Source organism: Artibeus jamaicensis, unplaced genomic scaffold (assembly GCF_021234435.1).
Source record: "Artibeus jamaicensis isolate MK-2021 breed Jamaican fruit bat unplaced genomic scaffold, CSHL_Jam_final contig_135, whole genome shotgun sequence".
Classification (NCBI taxonomy): domain Eukaryota; kingdom Metazoa; phylum Chordata; class Mammalia; order Chiroptera; family Phyllostomidae; genus Artibeus; species Artibeus jamaicensis.
The window spans coordinates 1,005,491-1,018,835 of record NW_026521267.1 but is presented as its reverse complement, the minus strand read 5'-3'; the positions used below and the strand labels follow the sequence as shown (position 1 = coordinate 1,018,835).

The 13,345-nt window shown below is 42.9% G+C and overlaps 1 protein-coding gene and 1 long non-coding RNA gene across 4 annotated transcripts in view; one reads left to right on the top strand and one right to left on the bottom strand.

Annotated features, from left to right (window-relative positions):
- Positions 1-2,966: 2,966 nt before the first annotated feature.
- On the bottom strand, positions 2,967-11,589 carry LOC128627742 (uncharacterized). Its single transcript, XR_008392042.1, has 3 exons — positions 11,438-11,589; positions 8,214-8,266; positions 2,967-3,266 (listed from the first exon to the last, which is right to left on the bottom strand). It is a non-coding gene; the product is annotated as an uncharacterized LOC128627742 (long non-coding RNA).
- A 3-nt stretch (positions 11,590-11,592) lies between these two features.
- Positions 11,593-13,345, top strand: part of APMAP (adipocyte plasma membrane associated protein) — a 62,455-nt gene continuing 60,702 nt past the window's right edge. The window contains exon 1 of one of the 3 annotated variants that reach the window (XM_053667227.1): positions 11,593-11,762. In XM_053667227.1, coding sequence (XP_053523202.1) covers positions 11,671-11,762 — 92 coding nt within the window. In that variant the 5' untranslated portion in view covers positions 11,593-11,670. The remainder of the gene's footprint in view (positions 11,763-13,345) is intronic. The other 2 variants (XM_053667218.1, XM_053667216.1) reach the window with 2 other exon arrangements.

Below are 13,345 nucleotides of genomic sequence, written 5' to 3'. Positions count from 1 at the left end.
GAGGCTTAGGAACTTCCAGGACATCTTTAAATGTTCCAACATCCAAATCATAGGGGTGCCAGAAGGAGAAGAGGCAGAACAACAAATGGAAAACTTATCTGAACAAATAATGAAGAAGAACATCCCCAGTCTGGCAAAGGAAATAGCTAGGAAGTCCAGGAAGCTCAGAGAGTCCCAAAGAAGTTGAACCCAAGGAGGAACACACCAAGGCACATCATAATTATATTAGATAAGATTAAAGATAAGGAGGGAATCCTAAAAGCAGCAAGAGAAAAGGAGACAGTTACCTACAAAGGAGTTCCCATAAGCCTATCAACTGATTTCTTAAAAGAAACCTTTTAGGCAAAAAGGGGCTGGAAAGAAGTATTCCAAGTCATGAAACGCAGGGACCTACAACCAAGAGTACTCTATCCAGCAAAGCTATCATTTAAAATGGAAGGCCAGATAAGGTGTTTCCCAGATAAGGTGAAGTCAAAGAAATTCATCATTACCCAGCCTTTATTATGTGAAATGTTAAAGGGTCTTAGAAACAAAAGATTAAAAATATGAACAGTAAAATGACAAGGAACTCATAGCTATTAACAACCAAACCTAAAAATAAAAACAAAAATAAACTAGGCAAATAACTCAAACAGGAACAGATTCACAGAAACGGAGATCACCTGGAAGGTTATCAGCAGGGAGGGGGGAATGGGGGAAAAGGTACAGAGAATAAGTAGCATAAATGTTAGGTAGAATATAGATGAGGAAGTTAAGAATAGTATAGGAAATGTAGAAGCCAAAGAACTTATATGTATGACCCATGGACATGAACTAAAGTGGTGGGATGCAGGTGGGAGGAGGTGTGCAGGGTGGAAGGGAATGAAAGGGGGGAAATGGGACAACTGTAATAGCATAATCAATAAAATATACTAATAAAATATCTTGAAATTAAAAATAAAATATACATAAGAAAGAGAAAAAAGGTGAGTATTTTCCCATTTTATCCAGTAACTGGTTTATTTAGTCCTAAATACATTCTGGAGAAACATATTTGGGCAACATTGTTTTCAAGAAATTCTCACCTTATTACAGGACAAACTCCATTCTTCTTGCTAATGCAGTAAAGAATTACAGATCAGCAATCCTATTACCATGCAGGCAAAATGTATTAATACTAAATTCTAATGGGAAAACAAAAGCAAGGGTTGTAAGAAGTGTGGGTTCAAAGAACAAGGTTACCAGAGGCTGGGTGACCAGAGAGAAGTGGCTAGAGGCCAGGTGGCCAGGGGTCCCTGTGTGGCAAAAAAAGCCAAGAGAGCGAGTCCTTTTTTCTAAGGATTTATACAGTTGGCAGGTTGTGGGGGAAGGAGTCACATAATTGAAAGGTAAAGATGATGCCAGCTTTCCTGCCTCTGCACAGACATTACTACCAAAGGTAGATATATATGGAGGTCTGTTAGTCCGAATCCCTATCTTGCTCCACACTCCATTTGTTCATTTTGCATACATGATAGAAGGCAGGCAATTAACCAAATTTGTCTTATGGGCTTTTTCTTTGGGCACTATGGAATTCCTTCCAGGCCTTGGGATGAATATATAGTCTTAAGGTTTTCTTTTTTTCTAGTTAGTGGAGATGATGAACACAGACTTTCAAGGGCTCTCCCCTTATGCACTATCATAGTTTTATTTATATTGTTCAGAATGTGTGGCAATCTTATTGAACCAGGCTCAGGACTGCTGAGTTAGGTGGTGAGACATGTCTTCCTTTACTTCCAGCGTCCTGTATTAAGTTCTTTCTTGGATTGTAATGGTGAGGACACTACCTTTATATCCCCTCTGGATGCTCATTCCTAGCTGCTACGTAACAATCCTACCAAGTAAATCAGGACAGATTTGATTGGTAGAAATATATATTGCCCCATAACATTTCCTAGTTGGAAGGGTACAGGTTCGGATTTAAAAACTGACCGGATCATTAGCTCTACCATTTGTATAGAAGCTCACTCTGATGGAGTCGATTGCCAGAGATAAATGGGAGATTAAGTAAGGTGAAAGGATTAAGAAGTACAAGTTGGCAGTCCCCAAACAGTCGAAAGTATGCCATATGAGAGGATGGGATATTCAAACTCGTTTGTAAATTTAGCCAAAAAACTGCTAAGTCTGACCTCAATTTGAGGGAGGTCTGACATTGAAGAGGGAGCCCAGACCCAAATACCTTTTGATCCAGCAACCTCATGTAAAGGGAGTTAGGTCACAGGTTTAGGGGGTTCCTGGAATGGTCAGGAGAACCCGAATCTGAAGGACAGGTGGATAGGTCCATGGAGGACAAGGCCTAGGGGTGGAAAAGTGGCTTGAGTTAAAAAATGGCCACTCTTTTCTCTGCATTGAGAGGCAGTCCCCACCCCCACCACCTCCCCAGGATTTAGTAGCTCCCAGGTCTTTCAGAGAATTCAGAATGCTTTACAGTCTAAATTTTACTGGAAGGGGGGTGGAGTGAGATTTTCTCCCTCTTTGTATCCTTTTGTTTACTTGAGTGGGCAAAGTGGAACCAAACCTAATTCCAAAAGGGAGTTTAATACATGATTGGGGTTAGGCAGGTAAGAAATAGCATCACCCCCTGCTGGGTAATATTGATTAAAAGAGCTTGGCCTTAAGAGATTAGAGTGCTGCTCAGCTGGAAAACAAATACAGCAATTAATTTGTAGGAAGACAGGAATGGGGGTAGAAGGAACAGTAAAGTGAGGCAAATTTGAATGAAGAGGCATAGGTAGGAGAAAAGGGCTTAGAATCTGTGTTCTGGGTGTTGGAATTCTCTTTTTGGAGCACAGTGGCTCAGATACCACCTTGACTGTTTGCAGTTCTCCTGGGGCACAAAGGTGGAATTGTGTGGTTTCCAGGAGTTACGGTGGGTCATAGAGAAACGGGAAAAGACACCAGAGTTTGGGCTGCCTGTCACTACCAAACCAAATAAGCAAAGACAGCGATTGAATCTTTATGAGAACTTTATTTAGATGGTTGCCGATCTGAGAAGATGGCGGGTTTGTACCCTAATAGACCGTCTTAAATTACATTTTAAAATGGTCGTTTTTATAAGGAGAACAAAGTGTAGGTTTGGAATTCAGGGAAACGTTAGTTGGATTAAAAAAACAACTTCAGTGTTCTTGTCCTGAGTGGTGGTCTTAAGCTGTGCCCCAGGCGGTGGTCTTTAGCTGTGTCTTGGGCTGTAGTGGTCTCACCCTGGAGTACAATGGCTCAGATATCATCCTGAATTGCTTGCAGTCCTCCTGAGGAACAAAGGTGGAACTTCTTATGGTCTCCTGGAGTCAGGGTGGGTCATACCTTCATTCCCTGGAACAATAGCTTTTACATGCATTGACTACTAAGTTTATTAGTTATTAAACTAAAATTTTTCCAAGTCTTAAATCCCCTATCAATAGTTTCAGTTCCCGAAACTAAGAAAGGTGGCATGAGCAAGAAGCTAGGAAAATTCCTGGGCAAGTGCAATGGAAAAACTGAGACAAGAAAATTAAACAAACAGTGTGAGCAATTTACAGCCAGCTAGTGAATTTCTAGACCTTATCTCCCCAACCAAGCATAATTTGAAACCAGAAAAGCCAATGTTTATGCTGCCTGTCACCTACCAGACCCAACAAGCAGAGACAGGGATTGAATCTTTATGGGCCCTTTATTCAGAAGACTGGTGATCTGAGAAGATGGTGGGTTTGTACCCTAAAAGACCATCTTAAATTACATTTTAAAATGGCCCATTTTATAATAAGAACAAGTAAAAGTAAGGGGTTTAGAACTCAGGGAAAAGTTACTTGGATTTAAAAAAACTGCAGCATTCTCCCCCTAGGTTGTGGTCGTTAGCTACGTCCTGAGCGGTGGTGGTCTCACTCTGGAGTACAATGGCTCAGATACCATCTTGATTGCTTGCTGTCTTCCTGAGGGACTAAGGTGGAACTGCTTATGGCCTCCTGGAGTCAAAGTGGGTTATATCTTCAGTTCCTGAAACAATAGCTTTTTACATACATTGTTTACTAAGCTTACTAGCTATTACCTGAAACTAAAAACTTCCCAACATTTGAGTCCCCTATCAAATTGAGAGTAAATGTTTTATACCTCCTCTCCCTAACCTGAGAATACATAACTTCCCAGGCCATAAACCTCAGGCCTTTGGAAAGAGAGGAAGAGAAATTCTGAAAAGGGAGCCAGCTTGGGAAGAAGCTGCAGACTTCCCTTTCAACTACCTCTCCCAAGAGAAACAGCATGTTTGTGCTCCTGCTAGGAATTTCCCCCTTCCAATATTTCCCCCTTCCTATATTCCCCCTATATAAACTTGCTTCTCAAAGCTCAAGATAAGGTGGATGTTAGGGTTTTTACCCACCATCTTCTTAGATTTCTAGCCTCTGCTATTAATAGAAGTCTAAGTATAATTCAGTCCTTGTCTCTGCTTTTTGGCTGAGCCATGACAGGCAGCATGAGTCCAGGTACCCAGGCACCCTCTGGTTTCACTACTGCCAAATCACAGCTCCTCAGGGTCCCAGTCCAGAGAAGGATTTTATCATGGTCTTGCCTAAAGTTCCCCTAACTCATTTCAGCCCAGAGCTGCCTCCCAGATGTTTCCTGTTGGCAGACAGTTCTTCAGGTTGGTGGTAGAGGTGATTCTCCCAGTCTCTAACCCTAGGGACACTGGACTCAAGTCCTATCCCTCCTGGGGATATATAACTGGAATGCTATATATACTTCCCTATTTCCTCTTCAAGCAGCTCAACTTTGGCTTTTAAAAGTACCTGGGGGCATTTAAAGCTGTGATGCCTGAGTCATATTCCAAATCAATTACATGGGAATTTCTCGGATGGGACCCAGGCATCAGCGTAGTTTAAAGCTTCCCAGATGATTATAATGTACAAAGTTGAGAACCACTATCATAAAGTTCAGCATTGGGGGTAACATAATTCATGATGATCAGTTGACGTATTTGCCAGTGTTGCATAACATACATTCATTGTTACTTTTATGTAATGCCTGAGTCTAGTCACTGCCACTGTGAAGGTCACAATACTCCTGTTATTATGTCTACCACTGGGATGGTCTTCCTGGAACATTTGACTTAAGAGAAAGCAAACTGGAAAAGCAACCACATGAACCAGCAACGGTAGGAAGAAGTGCTCATCTGCTTAGTGCTGTCTCTAAGGAGGTGAAGAGCCAGAGGGGAAGAATCCTACACTAAATAAACCTAGAAGTAGGAAATGAAAGAAAGTGGGATGTTAGCTATCCTAGTATATAGTATTAACAAACCAGTAAGTACTAAGTTCAGAAAACTGTTGGAATAGTCAGTCTGCCAATTTCTCTTGCAACCCAGTTGGTTTAAGAGCCACCAACTGGGAAACCCTGAGTTGTCTAGTCTCCCTGCTCCTACAGATCCAAATTTCCGCTAAGTAGCCTTCTGAACAGACACAACTAGGGCCAATTCCTTTCCTGAAGAATACCACCTCACTCAACCACACATATCTTTATTTCTGAGAGTCAAGGAAACCTTTAATGGTCACAGGTATGCATATGTTTGTTCAAAAAGGCAGAGCAAAAATAGGCCAAAGGGAAATGATTTGTTGCTTCAAGAAATAGTTTCTGGCTGTAATGAAACATACGATTAGTGAGTGACTTGTGCCAACCACAAAATGTCAGTTTGAGTCCCAAGGGAACAAGAGATAGGTTGTTGGGAACTGCTCTGCCTGGTTTTAGGAGTTGTAACTGCCCCCCATGGCTAAGGCTGAATGAGCGACCTCCGGAATTCGAGCCACAAGGAGACAAAGCTTGTCTCTGCTTCCTCCCCTGCCCCCCACGCATGGTTGGTTAGTCAATGATGGGTACAACTCCTCAGAGGCTGGGGGAAACCTAAGCCAGACCCGATCACTTGGGAGGCCTTCATGGAAGGACTCAGGGAGCTGCAACAAAGAGGGGGTGATGGACCCTTGCCCCCCCCCCCCGGGGCTATTTTGATATAGCCTGAGTCACCATGTCCTGTGGGAGAAGTGCTTCCTGGATCTAATCCACTTAAGCCTGAAAACCTGTGATGGGGAAGGTAGTGCAGCCCCTTGCCTGGCCAGAGTGGGATCCAGGGTGATCAAGCATAAGAAAGAGTTCCTAAGTCCTGTGAAGCTTGCTTTGCTAAGAGTGCTTTCATTCATATGATAAGGGTCTGAGCAGGAAATGAGTGTCTCCCAAAGTCTTTGCAACCCTCTTCCTGACAGACACTGACTCAGATTAAGTCCTCAGATTTTTTTGGAATGGTATCTGTTTGATCCTTGCCACCTGACATTGATCAATGAGCTTTACCTGTATTCCTGTGTATTACAACCTAATAAAAGCCATTGAGGAAGGAGCTCTTGGTCTTTCTCCTCTGAGAGATTGACCACCTCTCCTCCCCAAGCAGATCATGTCTTGGTAGTTTCATTTTCATCCATGGCAGATGGGGGAACTTGTGAGCAAAGTTGCCCCCACAATTGGTTAAGTTCACTTTTCAAGGGAGATAACAATAATGAACATCATACCCATGCAGACATTAAGTGCTGAATGTCTTTCCTACTGAGCGCCTTTTCCTATCGAGTCTCTGTTGACCTTAAGACTATTCCTCTTCAGGGGTATTGAGGACTTTTTCTCTCAATATTTATAATCCTTACCTCTACTCCTGCCTGCTTTTCATTGGGGCTAACATCATTTCATGTGACAGTTCTGTCCTACTGATGCCGACAGTATCTAGTCTGCTGTCCCAGTGCCCATTGAATGCTTAGTGGGCCATGAGATTCTGTCCTCCAACACAGATAATCAACCAGGCATGGGCACCTCACTGAAGTTGGGAACCTCAGATTCTCAGTACAGGAATCAGGACTTTGGACAAAGAAACTGAAGTAGAATACTTGAAATGGGCAGTTGTGGAGAGCTATGCTTGAGGCGATAATTTTATGCCACAGGCATGCTCAACCTGAAAATGTTGGCATATCCAAAAGAAAGTGTTCAGGTACAAGCATCCATTGTTAGCTGACAATGGCCTGGATGCACATGGGACTGTTTTCCTTGTGCAACAAAAAGCCCAGGTGTAGGTGGTTGTTGGCAGTTGGTCAGCAGCTCAATAGTCCCACCAAGGACCTTGGATTTTCTGTGCTCAGCATGTCCTTTAGAACTCAAGTGTCTCCTGCAGTCATGCATAACTGCTGCCATTCTAAGCATAACTTGGAGTTCAGGGCAGGAGAAGAAAGGGCAGGGATAACACCATCTGTCCTTTTCATTAGAAAAGCATGAACTTTTGGACACTTAAAAAGAATTCCTAGATTTCTGATTTTATCTCACAGCCAGAACATTGCTTGTGACCACCTTAGCTTCAAGAGCTGGAAAAGTGACAATGTATCTTTTCTAGCTCAAGAGTGGAGGGTGACAAAAGAGAAAAAGGCCAACCAAACAACAGGGCTTACACAGAATTATGGAGGGGATGCAGAAACAGCACACTATGAGGTGCCAGCAGGTGGAGAAGAACTTTGCTTCTGTTTCTCTAGGTCTTTGTTCCAGTGTCTGTGAGGACTGGTTGTACTTTCTGCACTAAGTTCTATAAGATATCTTCATATCCTTTCTATAGATCCCTTCCACATCTTCAACTTGTTCATGGATTTCTCTTTCTGGCAACTGAGTAATCCCTAAAATCCTTTTTTTACTGTGAACTAACTAGTCTACATCCTCTAACTTTGTACTCTCCATGGTCCTCCTTAGCTGAAACCAGAGCTTCCCATCAGACCACAAACACTTATAAAACCCTAGGCTAACCAGGCCAATGTTCCTCCTGCTCTCCCTAATCTGAATGAAGGCAGGAAAGGCTTGGCCCTTTTCTGATTTTTGCTTCTTTCAGACAAGTCTTCCTTGATTATGCAAAACTTGGTCTACACTGATCATCATTCTCTTGTTGACCAATCCCTGGGTATGCTACACTTTCCTCTTGTTTCTTGTCATTTATCATCCCCTCAACTAGTCCATGATAATCTTACTAATTCAAGGCCTGGTTTACAGGTAACTTCCTGTAAGAAGCCTTCTCTGGCCACTTTCAATTAATGGGACTTGTTCCTTCTGGTCTGCAAGGTACTCTGTAGTTCTTCAGTGGCATTACTTTATATTGGTTGTTATGCTTCTTATTTCCCCTCTCAGACTGAAATATTCCTGCACATTGACTCATATTATTTTACCTTTGTTTTGTTACAGTACTTGGCTAAGCACTTGGAAGGCTTTCAGGAGATATCTGTAGAAGAAATAGAAACAAAATGGGGTTGGGAAAAAGCAATGGACTGAAAAAAGGTGTGTTTCTAGTTTTAGCTGTGAGGCACACTTTTGGTTGCATGCCCAGCATCATTGCTTCTAAGCTGGTAGAACCCTGAGTTTATTGAGATAAATGTCCTCCATGTGGGCCAGTGTTTCAGTGAAAGTGGGCCTCATCCCCAGTTTTAGGGTGTGGCAGGTGGGGGTGCAGCACAGGTTCTGGTTGGTTTAACCTAGTGGTTCTCAACAGGGCTATTTTGGCCCCCAGGGGACACACTTGTCCGCATTATTGATTATCATTACTACGTGGGATGCTATTAGAACCTAGAGGGTGGAGGTCAGTGATACTGCACAGGAAAGCTTCTCCCCTGCAGACCCCCATCAGAAAACTATCTGGCCCCAAATGTCAACAGTGTTGAGGTTGAGAAACCTGGTCTAAATAATTGCAGGGGTTCCACCCTACTGCCAATAATTGGGGGGCAGTTAGGCTAGAGGGTGGGGTGAGGGGACTGAGAACTGAAGCCACAATGAACAAAATGGACCTCATCATGACTCACAAACAGAAAAATGATACTAAACTGTGCCTAAGGATTAGTGATCTCAGCTCAAACCATTTAAGGCATTTAGCTCATTCAGACCACATGTTCTAAGATAAAGACCACTGACTCCTTCCAGAGATTCTCCTAGTTTACAAATCTTGACCTATCCCTGCCAAGATGATCTGTGACTAACTCCAGCCCCCAAATCCCAAGAGGACCCTTCCATAACTCCACTGCTTTGAGGAGCCTCACAGGACCTCTGGTGCATTCCTTTGTTGTAGGAAGTTTAATAAAACTAATTTGTTATTTTTTATTGAGGAATAATTGATATACAACATTGTATTAGTTTTAGTTGTATAATACAATGGTTTGATATTTGTATATATTGTGGACGGATCACAAATTTAGTTAACATCTGTCACCACACATTGTTACAGACTGTTCTTTTGTCATGAGGACTAAGATCTATTCTCTTAGCAACTTTCAAATATGCAGTACAGTATTATTAACCAGTCACTATATTGTCTACTAACATTATCACTATATTTTTTACAAATATATTCCTGGTTGCTTTTTGTTGGAGAGCTTTAACAGTGGGCATAGAATATAAATAATTTTAATGTGGTGTGCTATGTCCTATATATAATTCAGTCATGTTCAAAGTGCCTTAGAAACAAATATTCTGTGGAAGGAATTAAGGGAATAATGATTTTCAGTAATGATACTTGAAGTAGGTCTTGAATAATGAAATATTTTTGGCCAAGTGGAGCTGAAGGGAAGCATTATCACAGGGAGAACAGATAATATGAATAAAGGCAAGGAGACACAGGATTAGAAGTAGCAGCAATCCTGAGTGTTTGAAACATGGGAGTCAGGGAAGGAAGGATAATCCAGACAGGCAAGAAGGGCCAAGATCATGTAGTACTGTCAAAAGCCTCCCTGATATATTGGTTTTGTTCAACAGGGAATGAAGTGTTGCCAGTTATAACTTGGGATCCCTGAAGACCTGGATTTATAGAACTTTTCACTTCCCTCTTGTTGGTTCTTTTTCATCTCTTCTTATGATACAGTTGTGTGGGATTCTAGTGCCATCTAGCACTAAAAAAGAGGAGGGCACATTTCCATCAGGAAAGCCTTCGAGTGCAGTGAGTGAATTAATTCTTACTATTTAATTTCAAATAGGCCTTTTCTAGAGATGATACATAGTAACAGGACTTGGTTTCCTTTGCCTGGGAATCCTACTCCCTGCTCCCTTCACCAAAATCCTATTCATTTTTTCAGCTCTCAGCTGTAAAATTCTCTCATGTTATTCCTTTATTAGACTTAAAATTTTACATTTATTATGGTGAGCTGATTAAAGTTGTCTCTCTCCTTAAATTTCCATAACTGGGCAAGTTTGTGGTTTGCTTACCATCATTTTCCAGCACTTACAAATTACACCTGGTTCACTAAATTAAAGGACAATTTGATGATTATTTCATGTTTTCTTAGACCTTACTTACTGTTATTTATACCCTGTGTTTATTACTTGGGTAACCTTTTGATATGTCAAACTAATTTTTAAAAAATATCCATGGCTGAAAGTCTTTTTGTAAGTAAGGTTTTATTGAGACAAAGATGCTAGGCAGTATGGCTAGGCAGAACAGACAGCCTGTCTGTGGTACAGAGTTTTGCAAGTATTTTAATATATTAAGTAGGGGGAAAGGAGAAGTAAAATGTCTGAAAGAATTTACATAAGCTATGGGCAAAGCAGTAGGCAAGGTGGAAGGGGTCCAGCTTTGGGACAGTTGCCAAGTTGGAGTATAAAGAAATGTCTGCTACTGTAGACTGGTTGGGGGCAGCAGTCGGAACAACCCTGTGCAAACAGGTGGGACTCCTGAAGTTATATGGTGCTTGGCTAAAATAACCTATGGAAATAGCCACCTGGAAATCAATCCTAAATTCCAACAGGCAAAACAGGAATGTAGTAAGTGTTTTGTTAAGTGGTAAGCAGACATAAGACTGTCTCTTTCACTCTCCTGCTGTAATTTAATTTAGAATTGTTTTCTTAGCACTTTTTGTAAACTTTATCAAACATCTGTTGTAACCATCACAAAAGACTTAACACACAAATTCTGGCCTTAACCAAAGAGACATTTTCTAGCCTGTTTTCCTCTTAACTGGACCTGTTCAAAGTATAATTTTCAGGCAGGCATTGTTGCTCTACTGAATCTCTAAGAGTATAATCTCATATTTTTAAAAGATTTATTTATTATTAGAGAGAGGGGAAGAGAGGGAGAAAGAGGGAGAGAAACATTAGTGCGTGGTTGCCTCTCACACGCCCCCAACTGGGAACCAGGCCGCAATCCATGCATGTGTCCTGACTGGGAATCCAACAGGCAACCCTTCAGTTCGGTTGGCAGGCTGGCACTCAATCCACTGAGCCACACCAGCCAAGGCACATAAATGTTTTTTACGCTGCCTGTAAGAACGCGTCTTTTGTGATTCTAATAAACAGCACCATCCTCTTTACCAACACAAACCAAGCACAAGCGAGGTGCAAAACAATAATTGTTGTCGTTGCCATTACAAGTGAAATGAAATGAAAGCAGGCAACGCAGGCCAAAGGCACTCACCCACTCTGTGCCGGTTCCAAGACCTGCGACCAGCCTTCAGGAACCCGCGGGAAGCCGACCGCCAGGCCCAAGGACTAACGCCCAGCAGCCTGCCCACCCCGCTGCCGGAAGGGGCGTGAGAAATCACGTCATTTCTGCGCGTGGGCGGGCGGAGAGGGGGCGGTGTGCAGCCCTTCTCGGTGTCGCGTTGCTGTTTTGGTATTTGCTGGGCGGGAAGCACTAGTAGTCGCAGAATGAGCGAGGCGGACGGGCTACGGCAGCGCCGGCCCCTGCGGCCGCAAGTCGTCTCTGATGACTGGCAGATCCCGGAGACCAAGGACTGCAGGTAGGCCCGGCCTCCAGACTTTGTTCTTGAGCGGCGGGGCCGACCGCCGATCACGATGATGGAACTTACAGCAGCCCCGTACTTGCGGTGCCCACGCGCGGCAAGAAGCGCGGCACGATTTAATACCCTTGGCAAAACTCATTTTACAGGAAACAAACAGGCTCTGATCAAACTGATGGCACCTGCCAGATGCTGGAGGCTATGCGCACACTCTGCGCCCTATTGCGGCATTATTCCCGGTTGCAGCTCTGGAGGCCTCCTCGCGCCGCACCTGCCCCTGCTTCTAGAGCAGTGGTTTCCTCGCTTTCCCTTTCCTTAAACGCTGTCCACAGTGTTGGCCTATCATTTCCCTGGGGGAAAGCCGTCTAGCCACTGCCCTACGTCTTCCGGGTTCTGCGCTCTCACTGAAGGGAGGTCTGAAAAGATGGTTCAGGGAGCGCCTGTATATCCAGCGAAGAGCTGGTTTCTGCACCTGGTCCCCTGTTTCTGAGCAGGATCAGTCCTCACTGCGGTTTTCCGGAAACAGTAGCGAACAGAGAAGTGACTTTGTTAGGCAATTTTTCGTGGAATTCAGTCTTACGGATTTTTCCTAATACGGACCGAGAAGCAGAGGAAACTGTAGTTGATGCCTGATGAAAGAAATGTCAGGTTTTTGGCCTTTGCTTCTGCCAGCCTTCCAGAATTTAAGTATGCTGATTTGTTAGATAAAGACTGAAGCATGGTCCTTAAACATTTATTTTAATGTAAAATACTTCTGTTTTGAATTTTTCGTCCTGAGTCTGAATACTTGGGAAGAACCAAGTGGCCCTATATAGAATAAGCTCAAAGTTGTGGAATTGATTAACTTATAAGTTGATAGGAATAGAAATATTTATCGGTGTGCCAAGAGATATGGTAGATACTGAATGAGGGACAGTTTTTGCCAGGACAGACTGAATTTTTAATTTATTCACCTAGAATAATAAGAGGAACACTTTTGAAGGAGAGAGATAACAGAAAGGAGTGTTTCGGTCTAGAAAGGTGATTCGCAGAGAAGACTTTCTGATAATAGCTGACTCCTGGGCTCAGTGGGAGGGTGGGTAATATGATACAGTCCTTACTATAGGGGTGACCAACCATCCTATTTCCCCTGGACTCAGAAACCTCCAAGGATGCAGGACTTTCAGTGCTAATCTTGGCAGACCAGGACAAATTGGTCACCCTATTGATTGTGGATATTGATTGTGAAGTCATCCTCTGATGATGACTGAGGAACCTTTTAGAATGGTCATGCAAGAACTAGCAGTGCTTTACTATAGAAACCATAAAGACAAGGCATGGCATGTACACTTTTACATAATAAATTAAAGTGCAGCTGGCCCTGAGATCTCTATGAAGTGCAGTGTTGAAAACCAAGGCATATAGCTCCTGTGGGCACTTACTGGATAGGCCCAAGTCTCACCTGGGCTCCTCTGACACTCCTGGCCCTGCTGCAGAGGGGCAGAGTTAATTAAATTGTTTTTTCAGTTTCCCTGAGGAGATTTCTGACTTAATGGCAGGGTAAATTAGATGTTCCAAAGTTATCTGCTACTGGTCTTTTCCAG